The sequence below is a fragment of the Elephantulus edwardii genome, unplaced genomic scaffold, assembly GCF_000299155.1.
Source record: "Elephantulus edwardii isolate Elephantulus edwardi_28Jun2011 unplaced genomic scaffold, EleEdw1.0 scaffold00119, whole genome shotgun sequence".
NCBI lineage: Eukaryota > Metazoa > Chordata > Mammalia > Macroscelidea > Macroscelididae > Elephantulus > Elephantulus edwardii.
The window spans coordinates 11,123,194-11,144,832 of record NW_006399869.1 but is presented as its reverse complement, the minus strand read 5'-3'; the positions used below and the strand labels follow the sequence as shown (position 1 = coordinate 11,144,832).

The following is a 21,639-nucleotide window of genomic DNA, read 5'->3' as shown; positions in this document are numbered from 1 at the left end:
AAAACAAGGAACTCATGCAATATTATTCAAAGTGGGTGACCCTGGAGGACATTATGCTGAGTGAAATATCTCAGTCACAAAGGGACAAATACTGCATGGTGCCACTGTTGTAGAATGGGACTGACATCAGGGTGGGGGTATGACAGAAAAAAACTGGATAATTGGTTACTTTTAATCTGATAAGAGGTTGGCCTCAGAAGACTTCCCGGAGCCTTGGGATTACTCTGCTTCTTAGTTTGTGGTCCTGTGTCTGCTTCTGGAGTTAATGAGTTCTGTTCAAGGTTGAATTAGGGTTAGGCTTTCGGGGGTGGGGAACGTCTTCCCCGGACACCCTAACCGGGGGGTCTGTGCTGTCCCCTCACTAAAGCCTGCTCCAGCCTCACAATTTCTACCGTGCTTAAGTCTGACATCACAGTCACTGTGTCAGTCTACAACACTAAAGTTCTTCCTCTTCTCCCCTGACTATTTTTCCAAGCAGTATGTCCCTTTCCAAGAGCTGACCCCTTATCAATAACTTATCTAAAGTACACGAGGTGAAGTCTGACAAGCCTTGCATGTAAGGAACATGCTGGCTGCACTTCTTTCAAGACAGATTTGGGGGGTTTTTTGGCAATGCATGGCATGTTCAGTCCTCTGACAACTCCACAATTCAAAGGCATAAATTGTTATTTGGTCTTCCTCATTCATTGCCAAACTTTTAAATATATACAAAGCAACTGAATAGATAAATTGAGAACAATGATTGTATCTTAGATGGTTACTCACAACCACTTAAGATCCCCAACACTATGTACCAAATTAGAGTGCAGAACATAGACTTTATGAGATATATTTTGTCAATTGACCACTGTGTCCCAAAAGACATTGCTTCCAAGTTTTAAAATCTTACTAGATTTTACTAAGCCCTCTACTTGAGTGAATGTATAAGAATTATTCATAACTGTGCCCTCTATGTGTATTAGTACATAAATATGCATATACATTTAGGTTTACACACACATAATATGTATTTATACGTACAGAAGCATGACATATACACACACATATACCAACCTATACGCATGCATGCCAATGTATATAACTACACATATATTTTTAGTTGTTCAATTAATCTCTTATGTTTAAAATATAAATAAAAGATCATGAGGAATTATATTAATAAAATGTTTCTTTTTCTACTGATGACTATGCTTTATGGAGCTCTGGTGGCTTAACAGTAAGTAATTGAACTGTCAACCCAAAGACAAGTGGCTGCAAAAAGATTGTGAAGATGGCATGGGACCAATTTCTTTCTGTTTTGTGTAGGAACACTATGAGTTATAACTTGGCTCAGAAACAACTAACAGTAGTACTGTTTCTCAAAGTGTAGCACAGATAGTATTTTTAATGCATTTACTTTATAATGCATTCACCCTATAATCAGGAGAAGATAAAATAGATGAATGAGACCTTCTAAGAATCAAATCTCTATGCAAATCCAAAAACTTCTCTAACAGGTTAAAAAGGGAAGCCACAGACTAGGAAAAAATATTTGGCAATGACATGTCTCATAAGGGATTTATATCTAGAATTTATAGAATGCTTGAGTGCCACAACAAGATAAAGGTAAACAACCCAATTGAAAAATGGGCACAGGATATGAACAGATGCTTCACCAAAGAAGACATTCAGATGGCCAACAAACACATGAAGAGATGTGCAAAATCCCTAGCTCTAAGAGAAATGCAAATCAAAACAACTATAATATCATCTCACTCCAGTAAGAATAGCAAAATTCAACAGAGCAGCAAACAACAAATGCTGGCGAGGTTGTGGAGAAACTGGAACCCTTATTCACTGTTGGTGGGAGTATAAAATTTTGCAACCCCTATGGAAGGCTGTATGGCGCTTTCTCAAAAAGTTGCAAATAGAAATACCATTTGACCCAGCAATTCCACTACTGGAAATATACTCTAAAGAAACCAGAACTGCCACCCATGTAGATATATGCACGCCCATGTTTATTGTTGCTTTGTTCACAATAACAAAGGCTTGGAAACTACCCAAGTGCCCATCAACAAATGAATGAATAGAGAAGCTGTGGTATATTCATACCTTGGAAAACTAAGCTGCATTGAAAAACAAGGAACTCATGAAATATTATACAAAATGGTTGACCAGAAGGACATTATGCTGAATGAAATACCTCAGCCACAAAAGGACAAAAACTGCATATTGTCACTGTTGTAAAATGGCACTGACATTGGGTTTGGGGGGAAACCTATGAAAAGAGGGGATATATAATGTATACTGCATTAAAATAAATGATGGAAAGAAGTGTTTAAAATGAATAAATGATTAGGTATTATTTTCATGACATGCTTCCAGAAAAAGAAATGCACAGTAAAATGGACTGTAGACTTGGGGGGGGGGGGCAGGGAATTTTATAACAAGGAAATAATTTTTTTTCTTTTCTTTTCAAAGAGAAAAGTGAACTGGTAGGGAGGGGGTGGTCAGGGAGGAAAATGTGCAACAATTAATGAATAAGGGAAAAAATTAAATGGGAAGAATAAGCTGTTAAAAAAAATGCAATCCCACAATGTAATACTACACAGCACACAGAAGCAATGATTTTGAAAATCACAACTTAATTTGGGAGGAATTGGAGAGCATTATGCAAGGTGAACAATATCAGTCCCACAAAGACAAATGCTGTATACAATCGTTATTGTAGAAATAAAAAGCTAGTAAAGCAATTATAAGGATCCAAGGAGGAGAGGGAGAAACAGAGGGATGAGGATGGGAAGGGGGTTATCATAAGGTCACACTATTTGCTGGGTAGAGGCAGGGGTGGGTGGGTAAAGGAAATAGGAAAGATCCAGTGTGGAAAACAATGTATAAAACTTTGTAAGTAAACCAGTATAAAATAAAAATTTTCTTTCCAAAAAACACGGAATTTTTTTAAACGTCAAAAAATTAAAAATAAGGATCCTATCCCAAATCTGTGTCTAGATGTTGTTTTCGGTGCTGTCAAATGGAGCATGACTCATAGAAACCCAAGAAATAGCAGATCTGAACCCTGCCCTATACTGTGCCATCCTCATCACCTCCAACATACTTGAGCCCATAGCTGTATTCACTGAAACAAACCATCTGCTTGAAGGTCTTCCTCTCTTTAACTAACCCTCCACTTTTCCAAGTATGATGCCCCTTTCGAAGGAATAACCTCTCCTAGCAACATGCCCAAAGAATGTGAGACAAAGCTTTGCCATTCTTGCCTCCACAGAGCACTCTGGCAGCACTTCCTGCAAAATATATCTGTTCAGTTTTTTGGCAGTCCATAGGATATTCAGTATCCTAGGTTTGTTGTTTTAGTTTGTTGTTTCTGAAGAGCAATGGTGTCTCTCTGGAGACTAAGGTGTGTCTGATACAGGCCACGGTCTTTGCAATCACTTGTTATGCATCAGAGAGTTGGACAATGACCAAGGAGGACAGAAGGAGAATTGATGCCTTTGAGCTGAGGTGCTGGAGAAGAGTGTTGAGGGTACTACAGACTGCTAGGAGAACAAACAGATTCATCCTGGAAAGTATCAAACCGGGTGGCTCCTTGGAGGCAAGAATTCTGAGGCTCCATCTAACATACTTTGGACATGTTGTGAGGAGAGACCGGTCCTTAGAGAGGGACATCATGCTTGGGAGGGTGGAGGGACAGCGCAGGAGAGGAAGGCCCTCTATGAGGTGGATTGATTCAGTGACTGGGATAATTGGGATGGGAGTGTCAGAGACAGTGCAATTGACACAGGACAGTGCAGAGTTTAGGGCTGTTGTTCATAGGGTGGAGACTAGATTGCACATAAGAACAACAGGTTTGTTGTTTAAATACACAAACAAACATTGTGGGCAAGTCTTTGTATTTAAAACGTGTTTGGGCCCAAGGGCCTGGTGTTTGGGGAAACCATTGTTCTAATTTGTAAAGCACTTGTTTGTCAGTTTGTTCTACTGAGATAACTTGGAGCTGTTGTGTTACTGAAAGCTGTACCATTGATGCATCAAATGCCATAAGGGTTACCCATGATAGATAAGTTTTGTTGGATCTCCCAAATTTAAGACAGACTAGGAAGCAGGATAGGCCATCTACTTCTTAAATAACAGGCTTTTGAAAACCCTGTGAACATGATATAGCAGTGTAGTGGTAGCATCCAAATTGGAGGTCAGTTGAAATGAGGAAAAACACAGTGATTGCAACAGTGCAACAGGCTCTTGCATGTTAGGAAGTGTGAGGATGGCATAGGATAGACCTGAGTTCAGATCTTTTGTTCATAGGATTGCTATGAGTCATACTCTAGTAGATGGCACCTAACAACAACAACAACAAGGTATGCTGTTGCTGTGTACCATTGAGTCAGAATTGACTCATAGGTGACCATCCAGCAGATTCAGAGGTAGTAAATCACATGGAAGAAGATTGCCCATCTTTCTCCCTTGGAGTGACATCTTCAGCAAGTACCCCCAAGTGATTTTTATCTTAGTGAGTTTGAGAATAACTTCTTTCTTTCTGTTTTATCAATCACCATTTCACTTGTGTGAATTTTTTTTCTTATTTTGTATTATTTTTGGTTTTGTTTTTTATTTTAGAAGACAATAATGGATGGTCTGAGCAATTTGATAAGTATTTTGAATCGCAATACAAAATGACATCTTCATTTTCCTTTGAGATGAGGACACCTGAATGCTGTAAGTAACCAGGGTCTCCTTTTCCATGAGTTCATAATAATAACTAAACCCATTTTTTTTAAATTGTATTATATTTTAACTGTATTACAGGTTTTTTGTTATTAAATTACATTCTTAATAAGTCAATTTTGTTGAAATGACTTAGAGACTTTACTCTTGAATGTAAAAGTAACAAATAATGTCAAGTACTACTGTAAACAAGTTTATTATTAGTCAGAACTATTATTTTGGATCATTTCTCCAAGTTCATAGAGTGTTCAAGTCTTTCATTCATAGGGTCACTGTGAGTCTATGACTCAATGGCCCTTAACAACAACAACAACAACAACAACAACAACAAAAGGGCTCTGTTGGCCTACTGCAAAGAAAGTTATGCTACCAAGGCAAAGGTGGTGATTTTACTCTGTGGCCCTCAGGCCTGGTTTTAATTGTTTTTGGTCAAACATTCTTCTAAGCGGTATAGCAGTGGTCTGTCCATTTGCTGTACAGAGGTAACTTGCAGTTGCTGTGATGCTAAATACTATGACACTGATGTGTCGAATGTAGCAATGATTATCCATGGTGGACAGTGTTTGGAGGAGCTCCCCAGTTAAAACAAACTTGGAAGCAGGTGTGACATCCACTTCCTAAATAGCTTGCCTCAGAAACTATGAACTTGAAGAGAGAATGAAAGTTATACAAGTGTTCAGGTATTTCGTTCATAAGGTCACTAGGAATCATCTATGACTCAATGCCACTTAACAACAACAACAACTATTTTGGATAAATCCTTAATCCGTAATAGTTAACTATCTTACACATTGATATGAAGTACATAGAGAAAATAGAAATCTGGAGAAACATTGTATATTTTAATATTTTTCAAATGAAAATTCCTTCAAGAGCTAAACTGTATCTTAAACTACAAATGCCTTATTAATTACAACTTAATGTGTTTATTCATATACTTAAAACTTACAAAAATACAGAAGGACTTGGTACAAGTGTGCAGAGATGGGTTAAAACCCGTGTGTTAACTCTTTAATATATTATCTCGGGATCTTTGGGGTCATCAGGTCAAAGGAGGAACCATAATGAACTGCATAACTTTCAGAATCTAGTTGTTGTTACGTGCTGTCAAGTCAGAACCAGCTCATACTTGATCCTTCAGTGGGTTTTCAGAAGCAGTAAATCACACTGCAAGAGATTGCTTATCTTGTTTCCAATAAACAACTGGTAGATTCAAAGCATCTATCTTTTGGGATTACAGTACAATTTCTTACTCACCAGAAACAAATAATGGTGAGTGGAAGAACAGATCAAATAATCAAGGGAAATAACTGTTTGTCTGGTGCCAAGTTCTGAGAGAAATTAATTATATTTGTTTAAGAGAAATAGAACTCCACAATAAATATCAAAATGTGCACAGATATATTAGTAAAGAACAAATTACATAATTTAGACATTCTTAAAAGACAATTCTGAGGCTGCTTAATTAAATTTGAAATATTTTTCATCTTGGTAGGAGTGTAAAAATTGAATGGAAAGTTTAGTGTAAAATTTGATACTAAAATTTGAGTTAAGTCTCCTTTCATATTTCTTTATTTAAATCAAATTATTGTTAAGATTCATTGCAAATTAAATTAGAGAAAATTACTACATTTTTTATTAGATGAAATAACATGAGAAATTCACGTTTATAATAAAGTCATCTCTCAAGAAAAAGACTATGGAAAATAAACTAGTATAAAGAAATATATAAATAAATAATTTAGGGTGACTTTCAAAGTACATCATTTGCTAAGAATCCTTAACTATAATTTCACCACCACAGACCATCAACTTGCTGGTGGAGTACATATTGACTTAGCTAAGGTTACTGGACTAAAAATAATACAAGAGGGCAACTTTAACAAACAAATTTTCTTTTCCTTCTTGGAAGATGTTGTTATTATATACTGTTGAGTCAGAATGACTCATAGCTGACCCTCCAGCAGATATTTCAGAGGCACTAAATCACAAGGAAGTATGTTGCCCACCTCTCTACTTTGAAACATTGGCATCTTCAAATAAATGCAGATCATTGACTCTAGAAGAAAGCGCTGGATCAGGTTCTTTGTCTGCTCTGCGAGAGAGTTCTTGTCTCTTTTCAGGTTCTCTTCCTCAGTTCCTTGAGTAACTTCACGTGGCATGGCACTTATGTCCCACACTCCCCTGGGCTTGCTTAACCTACTTTTTTGTAGCTGAGAGAAAGACTTAAAACTTACTCTAAACTAACACTACCTCATCAACAAAACTAAGAAAACACCTTCTCAAGAGCAGTTATGTGTCATTGTCGTTGTTGTTAGATGCCATCCAGTCTAGTACTACCCATAATGACCCTATAAAACAGCATATCTGAGCCTTGTCCTATCCTATGCCATCCTCATAATTTCTGCATCATTAGCAATATTTGAGCCTATTGCTGCAGTCTTGGTGTCAGTCAGTCTCATCAAAGGTCTTCCTCTCTTTCGCTGACCCTCCACCTTTTCAAGTATGGTGTCCCTTTCCCAGAAATAGCCTCTCATAGCAACATACCCAAAGTGTGCAATGAAACTTCACCATCTTTTCCTCTAAGGAGCACTCTGGTTGAACTTTCTCCAAGGCATATCTACTTGGTTTTTTGGCAGTCAGTCCATGGGATATTCAGTACTCTTCTCCAACAGCACAACTCAAAAGTATAGATTCTTCTATCATTCTTATTAATTGTTCAGCTCTCAGATGCACAGCAAGTAATAAAAAAGATCATGACCTGAATCAGATGCACCTTAGTCTTCAAACTGATATCATTTCTCTTCAGTAATTTAGAGAGGTCTCTGACAGAGGATTTGTCCAATGCAATAAGTCTCCTGATCTCCTGACTGCTGGTACCAAAGGTGTCGAATATTGATCCTAGCAAGATTAAATAACTGACAAATTCAATCCTTGCTCCATAGCCATCCCTATATAAATTATGATTTATAATAATTTTTGAGGGGGAGCATAATTCAATCTTTTGAGTTTGGGAATTTTTTACACAGTTCAAATATTATCTAAAAACCATTTTTTTCATAAATTCAATTAGCATGTGTGCATAATCCGATAAGATACTAATGGACACATTCATTAATTCCACCTTTTTGAATGGAAAAATCACACTGAAATTAGTGCTGTTCACATTAATGCATTTTCTATTCTTCCTACTTTCATCCTTGTTACTGTCATTTTCCTTACTAGCATGCACCATGCCCTGTACACAGCATACACACACAATCACATACATCACACATGACATCAGTTCAAAGAGACAGAATCAGTGTTCAGATTATTGTTGCCAAAATAGACACTTAGGACCACAGAACTGTGTAAAAGTTTTTAGTAGACACTCATTACATAAAGCCTGATCTTGAACTTTTATTACTCTTTAAATGAGTTTGTAGACCTCTGTAACAGGAGAGGAAACATACCTGTCACCTATGTCTGGCTGAGGAAATTATCATTTTATTAACTCACAGGCTATGTGCTCATCAGTGGCCGCAGAGATCTCTACTTCACCAGGGAGACATTTGACTATTCTCTGGAGTCCTATTATAAAGGCAAAAAACTAGAAGCCTACAAAGAGGACAATTTCATAGAAAACTTTGTTTAATCTAGACTTTGAAATATTTTAAATTAGCTACTGTTATTTTTCAAATTTATATTTGTATGCTTTTTTATTATTATTTCTGTCTCCTAAAAAGTTGATCTAGCTTTGGTCACAGGTGGCCCCCAATCTATATGCAACAGTTAACAAGAGACTGAGCCCTTTTAAGTGTCAAAAAATATCTTTTGTGCTGCTTGATTCATGTAGACACTCAAATATATAAATTTAGGCTCCAGAAATAAATGTAGAGAGCTGCCAGAGCTCCCCTGAGAGAATAAGGGGGGTAACCTTGGGGAGAATGTACTTGTCCTGTGCCTGTCAGTCTGGTCCTCTTGACTTCAAGTCCATGCTCATTTGGGTTGACTTGGGCATATCTCTGATTTCATCTTGTCACCAGTGCACTTCTGGAGACCAGGGGTCACTTTCAGGAAATGCCGGGATGCAGGTTCACCTGATAGAAGAGGCCTTGGTGATATAGTGGCTTAAGTGCTGGGCTGCTAACAGAAAGCTTGGCAGTTTGAAACTCTGAAAAAGATAACACTGTCCCCTCTCATTAAAACAAAAAAGAAGTAAATAGAGAGAAGCAATCCATAGGACTCTCACTAGCACCCATTTAAGAAAGGAATCAGATTATATTGATTTTAGTTGTTAACCCAATCAATTTTCAACTCAGTGAACCTATGTAACAGAGTAGAACTGCTCTACAGGGTTTTCTAGATTGTCATCTTTGTGGGAGCAGATAGCCAATTCCTTTCTCCCATGAAGTTGGAGAGTTTGAATCACCAACCCTTTGGTTAGCAGCCGAGAACTTGGCTGTTGTACCACCAGGTCTCCTTACATATGCTGTTGTTAGCTGCCATTGAATAGACTTTAAATCATAGTGATCCATAAACAACAGATCAGAACTTTGCCCTATCCTGCACCGTCCTCATGGTCTCTGATACACTCCGGCCCACTGTTACAGTCACTGTGTCAATCCATGGTGTGTGTGTGTGTGTGTGTGTGTGTGTGTGTGTGTGTGTGTGTGTTGGGGGTGGGGAGTGGTTCTTCCTCCCTTCCTCTGACCCTCTACTTTTCCCAGCGTGAAGGCTTTTTTCTAAGGAGTGGCCCCTCCTATTCCAAATTATGTAAGACAAAATTTTGCCATCTTTGCCTCTAAGGAGCAACCTGGTTACATTTGCTCCAAGATAAATTTGTTTGTTGTTGTGTCAGTCCATGAGATAGTAAATGCTCTTCACTAACATCACAATTCAAAGGTATTGATTCTTATTATTCAGTCTTCCTTACTCATTGTCCAACTTTCAGATGCCTGTGAAACAATTGAAAAATGCCATGGCTTGGGTCAAGCACACCTTATTCATTAAACTAATGTCCTTCTTGACAGCAGATTTTCCCAAAGTACCATGTCTTGAATTCTTGACCGCTGATACCATAGGTGTTTGTTATGAATCCAAGCAAAATGTAGTCATTATTGATAACTTCAGTTTTTCTCCTTACATAGATTAGATCAAAACCTGAAACTTACTGCCTTATTGATTTATCAAGTCAATTGCAGCTCATAGTGACCCTGTAGGACAGAGGAGAACTTCACATATGTTCCAAGGCTGTAAATCTTTCCAGACGCAGACTGCCACAACTTTTTCCCTTGGAGAAGAAGTTGATAAGAAGATAATAATAATAATCCCTTTGTACTGTTTCATTCAATAAACACATCACTGAGAATCTGCCCTGTAGATTTCCTCAGGCTTCACCTCCCAAGGTTCAACCTCCGGCTTCAGCCCTTAAGTTTCAACAAAACACAGAAGAGGGGAGAGTTATAAAAAGCAATGCCATTTCCTATAAGAATCTTGAGCATCCTAGGGATTTTAGTGAGCTTTTTCATTTGGGTTTTTGGTGTGTTTTTTTTAGTGTGGGGGTTTCTGGTACTTTGGGGTTTTTTTAGATAAAATAATACAGATTCATTAGAAAGTTACACCCCCAAAGGGATGAACCTCCTTCCTTGCAAGGAAATACTGAGGAGAGAAGCCTTTTGCTACTAAAGTGAGGCTCTATTTCCGGCCTCATTCTCTAGGCAGGCCTTGGGGACTGGAATCTGGGCCAATGAGACAATGCCACGAGAGCTCCAAGTTTTAGTGGGTAAATCTCATTCTGGTCCCTGTTCTCTGAGGTCATTCATTATGCACAAAGTTTCCACTTCTTCCAACATCACTCATGCACCCAAAGTACTATTTTTTTTTCTTTCTTATTATGTACCGTTGAATTGGATCTGACCAGCTCAGGAGTAGATTGCCTCTTCTTCTCCAGTGGAGCACCTGGTGGATTCAAACCTCATGCCTTTAGAATTGTAGCACAGCTTCTTGCCAAAGGACTATTTTTAGGTGCATATATATCAGTATCTGCTTCTTGGCTCTGATGTAACTTTTGCCTCCCCATATCATTGATTTTAATCCTAAAATTCTCTCCTAGAGAGATCAAGCCCCTACAATGTTTTAGGATTTGGGGCAATGATGGCTCTCTAGCTACTTCATGCTGGAGTTGGGTTTTGTCCTGCCCACAGGGGCTAAGACTATCTCCATAGCTCTACTTCTGTAGGTCCCTAAATGCTCTGGCCACTATGCCAAGTGGGTTGATAGGCACAAGGCTAGGAGGTAAGGTTGAATAAGATGGTAGCTATCAATGTAGAATACTTGGAGACTAACAGACACAAACTTTATTAACAGATTAAACAAGCAAGATTTAAAAAGTTGTAAGTATTTGTTGTTTACCATTGAGCCAGAACTGACCCATCATTGATCCTCCGATGGGTTTTCAGAGGCAATTAATCACACAAGAGAAGATTGCCCATTCTTCTCCCACAGAGCGGCTGGTAGACTGAAATTGTGTGCCTTCAGAATTGCAGCTCAGCTTCTTGCCTCTAGGCCATCAGAGCTCCCTTGAAAAGTAGTAATGGGCAAATTATGACTGACTATACATAGAGGAACAGCTATTAGACGTAACTCTAGATTTGTGCTAAGAATTCTAACAATTAGAAAGCTGATAGATTTCACAGCCCCAGTTTGTTATTAACTGAAAAGGGTATTGTTAATGAGGTAGAAGACTTTTAGTGAAGAGAGTTGTAACTTTGAGGTATTTCTTTTATAGGGTCACTCTGATTTGCCTACAACTCAGCAACACTTAACAACAACAACAGATTAAAGCATAGGACAAAAGTACTTTTATTTATTTGATTTGTTTGTAGAATTGACTTTCTTCTTTAATAACAATTTGAAATCTACAGTCTCACCACCCTGGGATTTTTTTACATTAGGTGAAGAATCCTGGGAAAAATCCCCCTTTGTATGCCTCTGTTACTTTATAGATGTTGAATCATTTACTTTAGATTATCACCACATTTTCACAAGATAACCAAAGACATACTATTGCTCCTCATTCTAGAACTCAGGATAGTAGAGAAGAAATGTTCACTCTCTTAAGTCAAATTTTATATTGTTGTTGTTGTTGTTAGGTGCCGCAAGTTGCTTACAACTCATAGCGGCCCTATGTTCTACAACCCTACTCTATCGTATGCCAATCTTATTGTTTCTGACACACCTACCCCTATTACCCCAGTCACTCAATCAACCCATCTCACCAAGGGTCTTCCCCTCTTGTACAATTCCTTCACCCTCCCAAGCATGATGTACCTCTCCAAGGAACTGGTTCTGTCTTGCAACACGTCCAAAGTATGTTAGACAAAGTTCAGAATCCTTGCCTCTGAGGAGCATTCTAATTTCACCCTTTCTAGGACAAACTTGTTCATTTTCTTAGCAGTCCATGGTATACTCAATACTCTTCTCCAGCACCACAGCTCAATGGCATCAATTATCCTTCTAGCATCCCTAGTCATTGTCCAGCTCTCTGATGCATAGCAAGTAATTGCAAAGACCATAGCATTAATAAAGTGCACCTTAGTCTCCAGATTGACGTAGTTGCTCTTTTCAATACTTTGAAGAAGTCTCTAACAACAGGCTTTCCCAGTGCAATTCGTCTTTTAATTTCCTGCATGCTAGTACCTAGAGTGTTGATTGTGAAGCCAAGCAAACTGAAGCTGTTAACCATCTCGGTCTCTTCACCATTGATCATGATGCTGTCATTGGGCCCAGTGGTGAGAATCTTTGTTTTCCTGATATTGAACCTCAATCCATATTTAAGGCTGCAGACCTTGACCTTCTGAAACAAACAAGGTTGCGTCATCTGTGTAACACAGATTGTTGATGAGTCTTCCTCAAATCCTGATGCCACATTTCTCTTGATACAGCCTGTCCTCCCAGATAATCTGTTCTGCATATAGATTGAAAAGGTATGGAGATAAGACACATTCCTGGCGTACACCCTTCCCAATTTTTAATCATTCAGTGTTTCCTTGCTCCATTCTGACAACTACCCCCTGGTCCAAGTATAGATTTCACAAAAGCACAATCAAGTGTTCTGGGATTCCCATTCTTCTCAGAGTTAGCCACCGTTTGTTATGATCCACACAGTCTAATGCCTTTGCATAGTCAATGAAACACAGATAGACATTCCTCTGGTACTCCTTGCTTTCAAGCAAGATACATTTAACATTAGCTGTCATATCCCTAGTACCATGACTTCTTCTAAACTCAGCTTTCACTTCTGGCAGTTCTCTGTTGATGGGCTGCTCCTGTCATTTTTGGACACTTTTCAGCAGAATCTTTCTTGCATGTGATATTAAATATATTGTACAATAATTTCTGCACTCTTCCGGGTCACCTTTCTTTGGAATGGGAACAAATAGACAGTTAGTTGGCCAGGCAGTTGTCCTCCATATTTCTTGGCATAACTTGAGCGTCTGTTTGTTGAAATATGTCAGTTGGTATGCCACCAATTCCCAGGGCCTTGTTTTTTTGCCAATTCTTTCAGAGCAGCTTGAACTTCTTCCTTCATCACCACAGGCTCTTTTTCAAATGTTGTTTCATGAAATTCTTCTGTGTCTGCCATATGCCAAAATATACCCAAACATAACCAAATGAAAGTGAAAAAATGGCAAGGCCATTAAAGACCTCTGCAGGATTCTTAAAAATTCAGAGATTATGTAACAGCGAATGAATGGAAATCCAAAATCTTTTTTAAAATATTTTATTAAAATTAATAAAATAATTTTTTTAAAAAGAAGTGAAACAGAAAAAAAATTCAGAGATTAAAAAGCCAGAGTAGAGGGTGGATTTGACCAACACTGCATAAATTACAACACAGTTCAGTGTTTGGTTATTCTCTTTTCTCTCTAAGAGTGACCCATCATTAGAGCTTTTGATTATATTAGTCATAAAACTTTGATTTTAAATAATAGCTTCAATTTGTACATAAAATTTCACCAAACTCCACCAGATCAGACCTGGATATAACTATCCTGTCACATGAGTAAAAGGTGATTGTTCATTTTGCAACAAATTGAGAAAATTAGGCACCTGATGGAGAGGGGGAAAATGACATGACTTGATAAATATATGTTTGCAAATGTGAATGCTCCAGTATTATTTTAATATTAAATGCCCAACCTCAGAACCTTGTGTTAAAAATATTGCTCAAACTTCTTATGAAAATATATTTTTGTACTTAATAATTTAATAATTTGTTCACAGTTTTTTGTTTCTATCTTCTCATAACCCTCTTCACCCTGGTTTCTCACTGCTATCATGTCTTACTACTTCCTCTTTTTTCAGTGCTTGGGACTGTGCCAAAGGAATGTCTTTGTCGTGGTAGGGAGGTTGCCTGTGATAAAGCCCAGCTGCGAGCTGTCCCATCAGTTTCTTCAAATGTGACTTTACTGTAAGTAGAATAACAGCAGCCTGATAACCAGAATAATACTTGTCAAATCGTATCGCAGTTATGATACTGAATTATTAATTCTAAAATCATGTCATCGTTCCATGATCTAAGGATTGCTGATTGGCTTCATTTACTAAAGGTAAAACTATAGTATAAATTCATATGTTATTCAAATATAGTCACTTTCTAGTTACATAAATTCATATATGCTTGTTGACTATCACATAATCATTCTTTGAAGTATGTATTATCATCATATTTTATCTAAACAATATTCTATCAATTTTATATGCTATAAGGAAGTAAGGAAGGGAGATTGACACTAAAACTACTATATGAGGAATTCCTGTCACATAGAATTTTCATTTGGTCACCAGTGCATGCCAGAAATTTTGGAAGACAGCTACCTAGCCAACTGACTGGAAGAGATCCATATTTGTTCTTGTTCCCAAGAAAGAGCCAACAGAATGTGGAAATTATCAAACAATATCACTAATATCACATTATTAGTTTTGCTTCAGGAAGCAAAATATTGTGGAAGATCATCCAAAAATGGCTAAAACTGTACATTGACAGAGAGCTTCCAGAAGTTCAAGCTGAGTTTGGACAAGGTCATAGCACCAAGGATATCATTGTGGTATTAGATAGGTCCTGGTTGAAAGCAGAGAATATCAGAAGAATGTCTAGATGTGTTAAAGGCAATTGAACATGTGGATCATAACAAACTATGGCTAACATTGAGAAGAATGAGCATCTTTAAATGGGAACATTTAATTATCTTATACAAAGTTTACACCTAGACCAAGAAGCTGTTATCCAAAGAGAGCAAGGTAACAGTGCATGGTTTAAAATCAAAAGTGTGCATCAAAGTTGGATCCTTCTATTCAATCTGTATGTTGAGCAAATAATTGAGATACTGGACTCTGAAGAAGAATGTGACATCAGGGTTGGAGGAAGACTTATAAACAACCCACATTATGCAGATGACACAGCCTTGCTTACTGAAAGCAAAGAGAACTAGAAGTACTAGCTTCAGAAGACAAAGGTCAACAATATGGATTACATCTCAACATCAAAAAACAAAACAAACAAAAAAAAAACCCTCGCCATTGGGCTAATAGATAACATCGTGATAGATGAAGAAAATATTTAAATTATCAATTATTTTGTCTTACTTGAATCCAGAATCAAAAGGAAGGCAGGAGATCAGAAGATATATGGTATTGGAAAAGTCTGCTGTCAGGGACCTTTCCAAACCTCTGAAGAGTAATAATGTCAGTTTAAAAGGCTAAGGTGTAAAAAAGGAGGGGAGGGAAATCCATTACATCCAAACTAGACACAGAGCCTAGAATATCACAATCTGAAGAACTGGAATGAAGGTTAAAATTACACATTTGTCAATTACTCTGGAGCTGAGTCATCCTGATTACTGATTTTCACCCTCAAGTTTAACAGATTCTTGACATCAGAAACATTTACCAGCTTCAGAATTTTTCTTTGAAAAATTTCTTTCTCACGCATCTAAAACAGCATTCAACCATTGGTGGAAAATTCTGCCAGAGAACAACATTAAAATGATTACTTCTGATTTGGAAGTATAAATTAAAGATCTTTACTATCCTTATTCTCTATGCAACTATTTTCTTCTATCTTAACAACACTAATAGATAATCTGATTTACAGACTGACTTAAACATACATACAGGTGAAAAATCATTCAGGCAAAAAATTGCTCCAACGTATATTTGGCTTTAATGGCAAATAAAATGGGTCTATTACATATGTTTTCATGATTCATGAGGCAATTTTCATGCCAATGGAGTTCACAGCTTTAAAACTGAAATATATTTGTTATGTTGCACAGTGTGATGCACATAATCAGGAGCATTGAACTGCGTATGTAAAATGTCGATTTGGCAAATTTTTGCTGTGTATTTTTCTACTATCATTTTAAAAGATAATATGATTACAAGAATTAAAAATAATATACACAATAAAAGAACTAAAACTTAAAAAAAGAAACTATTAATGTGTGCCTGATTCAAGACATTTTTCCAATCACTTGCTATGTATCTGAGAACTGGACAATGAACAAGGATGACAGAAGAATCAATGCCTTTGAGTTGTGTTGGAGAAGAGCACTGAGCATCCTATGGACAGCTAGAAAAACAGACAGATATGTCTTGGAGAAAGTGCAGCCAGAGAGCTCCTTGCAGGCATGATAGGGAAGCTTCATCTCACGTACTTTCAGTATGTTGTTGTTATAGTCAGATGCTGTCAAGTGTAACTCATAGTGTTCCTGTGAACAACAGATCTGAATCCCGTTCTAGCCTGTGCCATCCTGACCATCTCTAATATACTTGAGTCCATTTCTTCAATAACCATATCAATCTATCTAAATGGATATCTTCCCCTCTTTAGCTGATGTTCTGCCCTTCCAAGCATGATAATCCTTTTCCAAGAAATAGGCTTTCCTAGCAGTATGTCCAAAGTAGGAGAGATGAAGCTTGCCATCCTTGCCTCCAAGGAACACTCTGGCTGTACCTTTTCCAAGGGATACCTGTACATTCTTTCAGCAGTTCATGGGATATTCAGTACTCTTCTCTAACACTGCAACTCCAAGGGATCACTTTATCTTCTATCATCCTTATTCATTGTCCAGCTCTCAGATGCATAGAAGAGACTATGGCCTGAATCGGGTTCATTTTAGTCTTCAAATTGACACCACTGCTGTTCAGTACTTTGAAGAGGAGGGGCTTCGAAGAGAAAGGGACATCATGTTTGGAAAAGCGGGGGTCAGAGAGGGAGAGGAATACCCTCAATGCCATGGCCTGATATGGTGACTACAGCAATGAGCATAAGTATGTCATAGTGATGAGGATGGCACAAAATAGGACAATGTTCAAATTTTTTTTTGTTAATAGGGTCTCTATGTGTTGTATTTGACTCAACAACACATAACAACTTAGACTTTACTGGACATAATTTTTAATATACTTTTCTGAATAGTTTTTTTAAAGACATAAAGTAGATTTATTAAAATAGCTCCATAACTTAATATTTAACTGTTCTAACTCACATTTTGATTCAAGAATTGGCTAACTTTTTCTTAAATCAAACTTATGCATGGGGCTGGTTTATTGATTTTATACTAATATGAATAAGTTTGTATTGGGCAAATCAGAGGCCAATGGCCACTTGGAAGTTCTAAAAATAGGGAAGATGTGATTTTAAAGACTAATGTCTGTCTGACCCAACTCAAGTTATTTTCAATTGTTTCATATGCTTCTGAAAATTGAACCATGAATAAGAAAGATGAAGAAGAATTAATGCCTTTGAATTGTAGTGAATTGGTGAGGAGTATTTAATATATTGTATTGAGCATATCATTAACTATAAAAAGAACAAACAAATCTTTGTTGGAAGAAGTGCAGCCAGATTTATCCTTAAAATCAAGGATGTTGTTGTCGCTGTAAGGTGCCATCGAGTCAAACCAGACAAATAGCAGCCCTATGAACAAAAGATCTGAACTCTGTTCTATCCTGCACCATCCTCACACTTCCTGACAGACAAGAGCCCTTTGCAGCAGTCATTGTATCAATCCTCCTGGCTGAGGGTCTTCCTCTCCTTCATCTACCGTCCACCATTCCCAGCATCATATCCTTCTAAAGGAATAACAACTCCTACCAACATGTCCAAAGTATGTGAGGTGAAGCCTCATAACTTGTGCTTCCAAAGAACACTCTAGCTGCAACCTCTCCAAGATGTATCTTTTCATTATCTTGGTTGTCCAAGGGATGTTCAGTGCTCTTCTCCAACATCCCAGCTCAAGGTGCCAATTCTTTTTCTGTCAGCCTTATTCATTGTCAAGCTCTCATTATTCATTGTCTCAGCTAGTAATCAGAAAGACTATGTCCTGAATCAGATGCACCTTAGTATTCAAACTCACAACACTACTCAATAATCTGGAAAGATCCCTAACTGCAGATATTTTCAGTGCAATGTGTCTACTTATTTCCTGACTGCTGGTACTAAGGGTATTAATTGTGGCCCCACTCAGATAAAGCTGTTGACAGTTTCCATCTGCTTTCCATTCATCATGACACTGCCTATTGGTCCAGTGGTAAGAAACTTTGTTTTCCTGACATTGGGATGCAATCCACACTGAAGGCTGCATTCTGTGATCTTTTGCAACAAATGCTTCGAGTCCTTCTCACTTTCAGCAAGCAAGGTTGTGTCATCTGCATAATGCAAGTTATTGATCTATCTCCCTCCAATCCTGATGCCACACTGCTCCTCATATAGTCCAGCTTCTTGGATAATTTGCCCAGCCTATTCAATAGGTATGGAGGGAGAATACAACCCTGACACACTCCCTTCCCAATTCCGAATCATGCAATGCATCCCCGCTCTGTTCACACAACAGCTTCTTGGTTCAGGTATAAGTTCTGCATGAGCACAATCAGGTGCTCGGGATTCTCATTCTTCTCAATGCCAGACACAACTTGTCTTGATTCACACAGTCAAACACCTTTGTATTGTCAATAAATCACAAATAGACATTCTTCTGGTATTCTTTACTTTCAGCCAGGATCCGTTTGACACCAGCAATGATATCTCTGGTGCCACGGCCTCTTCTAAATCTTGCTTGAACTTCTGGCATTTATCTATGTACTGTTCTAGACATTTTTTAATGATCTTCAGCAGTATTTTGCTTGCATGTGATACCAATGATGTTGTTCCATAATTTCCACATTCAACTGAATCATCTTTCTTGGGACTAAATATGGGTCTCTTCCAATCCATTGGCCAGACAGCAATCTTCCAAATGTCCTGGCATAGACTGGTACATCCAAGGCTGCATCCGCTAATTGAAACAAGTCAATTGGTATCTCATCAATTCCTGGAGTCTTTCCCCCCACCCAATGCTTCAATGCAGCTCCTATTTCCTTCTTCATTACCATTGGTTCCTGTTCATATACTTCCTGGAATTTTTCAGTGTCAATCAATTCTTTCCAGTACAGTGTTTCTGTGTATTCACTCCATTTTTCTTTTGGTGCTTTCTGAGTCATTCAATATATTGTGCATAGCATCTTTCAATATTGTGACACAAGACTTGAATTTGTTTTTCAGTTCTTTCAGTTTGAGAAATGAAGAGCAAGTTCTTCCCTTTTAATTCTCCAATTCCAACTCACTGCACATCCCATTATAATACTTTGCTTTGTCCTCCCAAGCTGCGCTTTGAAATCTTCTGTTCACCTCTTTCACTTTGACATGTTTTCCTTTAGTTTTAGCTTCTCAATATTCCAGTGCAATCTTTAGAGTCTCTTCTGCTATCTGTTTAAATTTTTTTTTCTTTCTCCTCTATGTTTGTAATAATCTTTTGCTGTCTTCATGGATGATATCAAAGATATCACAACACATCTGGTCTTCGATCATTGGTATTCAATGCTTCAAACCTATTATAGTGATGGTCAATGCCTCAAATCTATTCTTAAGATTGGTGACTATAATGTAAAAGTAGGAAACAGTGAAAAAGGAACCGTAGTTGGGAAAATATAGGCTTGGTTACAGAAATGAAGTTTGAAATAGAATGATTGAATTTTATATTTATAATTATTTCATTAAAATATCTTTTCTAAAAGACACAAAAGATGACTACATATGGAGAAGCTCAATATCGGCAGTCAAAACTAGGCTAGGGACAGACAGTGAGTCAGATCATCAATTACTCATATGCAAGTTCAAATTGAGGCTGAAGAAAATGAAAATAAGTCCACAAACACCAAGATATGATATTTAATCCATTCCATCTGAATTTCATGATCATCTTACAAATCAAGGACAGTGTGATATATTACATACAATGGACGTGTTATCAGGAAGAGTCAGAGCTTGGAAAAAGCAGAGTCATGAAGGAAAGGAAGAACATCCATGAAGTAGATTTACCCAGTAACTACATCAGTGCATTAAGCACAACAGAGATTGCAAGGATGGCACAGGGTTGTGCAAAATATCCATTCTGTTGTATAATGATGTTGAGATGTCTTTGTACAAAGATAAAAAGACTTGGTGTTACTACGTGCATTATGAGCTGTAATCTACTTTAGGGCACCTAATAGCACCTAACAATACTAGATTACAATTGGAGTGTGATTGTGCAATTCTGAGATAGATAAGACATTGGAAGGACAAAAGTGTAAACTCTAATCAGTTGAAAACAAATTGATGATATAGAAGATAAATCCCTTGACATAAGTTTATTTAAGGGAAAATGTGGGGAAAGAATGAAGAAAAAACTAAGAATTATGTGGGACTTCACCAATAAAAATATTAGATGGGTGATTTGAATTCCAAAATAGAAAGAAGCAATATACGTATGTTGTAGCTTTGCTAGAAGATAATTCCCCTAATATAAAGCCAATCAATAACCAACCAAAAGTCTCACAGAATTCCATGTAGGAAGACCCCAGCATAGTCAAAACAGCTTGATACCAGTATAATTAGAGACATGTAAATTAATGGACCAGAATTATAAATCTAGACATAATTTCATCCATTTATGGACAGGGTCAATGAAAGAAAGGCCTTCAACAAAATTGACACAATAACTACAACAATGGATTTGAGCATGGTGGAGATTATGAAGATGGTGCAGGATGGGTCAAGGTTCATATTTGTTGTTTATATTACAGAAGAAGAATCAATATCTTTGAGTTGTACTGCTGGAAAAGAGTATTGAATATACTATGAGCCACCAAGAGAACAATCAGGTCTGTCTTAATGAGGGTGAAACCAACTTTCTCCTTAAAGGCGAAAATTTTGAAGCTCCGTCTCACATTCTTTGGGTATATAGCCAGGAAGACATGATGCTTGAAAGGGTGGAGGGACAGTGCAGAAAAGGAAGACCCTAGATGAGGTGGATTGACACAGTAACTCGGGTAATGGAGTAGGGGTGTCAGAGTCAGTTAGACTGACTCAGGATAGGGCAGACTTCAGCGCTGTTGTACATAGGGTCACTGAAAGTCACAGGAAACTCGAAGGCACATGATAACAACAAAAGATTCAATGAGTTGTAGCCTATTTGATGGCACCTAACAACAATAATATGGGTACATGGAGGATACAAAGTGTCTTTAACAAATGGTATTACAAAAACTAGGTATCCATTTGGGGGTGAAAAAGTCACCAAGATCCATTCTTCATACATTGCATAAAAATACAAAAACTAACGTGAGATCAAAGATCTAAATGTAAAATCTAAAAATATAAAAATCACCATATAAAAAATAGGAGCCAATTATTTTTACTGCACTGAAGTCTATGGGGGAGAGAATAGTTTAAAAGTATTATATTTTAGGGCATTATGTTTATCATAAGAGTGCGGAATGAGGATTGCAGAGTAGATTATATTTGGGTTTGAGAGATGTGGGGGGGGGTGTATTGTGTACCAATGGGGG

The 21,639-nt window shown here is 37.6% G+C and overlaps 1 protein-coding gene across 1 annotated transcript in view; it reads left to right on the top strand.

Annotated features, from left to right (window-relative positions):
• Positions 1 to 4,670: 4,670 nt before the first annotated feature.
• The window catches only part of RXFP1 (relaxin/insulin-like family peptide receptor 1), a 92,102-nt gene continuing 75,133 nt past the window's right edge, over positions 4,671 to 21,639 (top strand). The window contains exons 1-2 of the mRNA XM_006892784.1: positions 4,671 to 4,713; positions 14,074 to 14,179. Of these exons, the coding sequence (XP_006892846.1) occupies positions 4,671 to 4,713; positions 14,074 to 14,179 (149 nt within the window). The remainder of the gene's footprint in view (positions 4,714 to 14,073; positions 14,180 to 21,639) is intronic.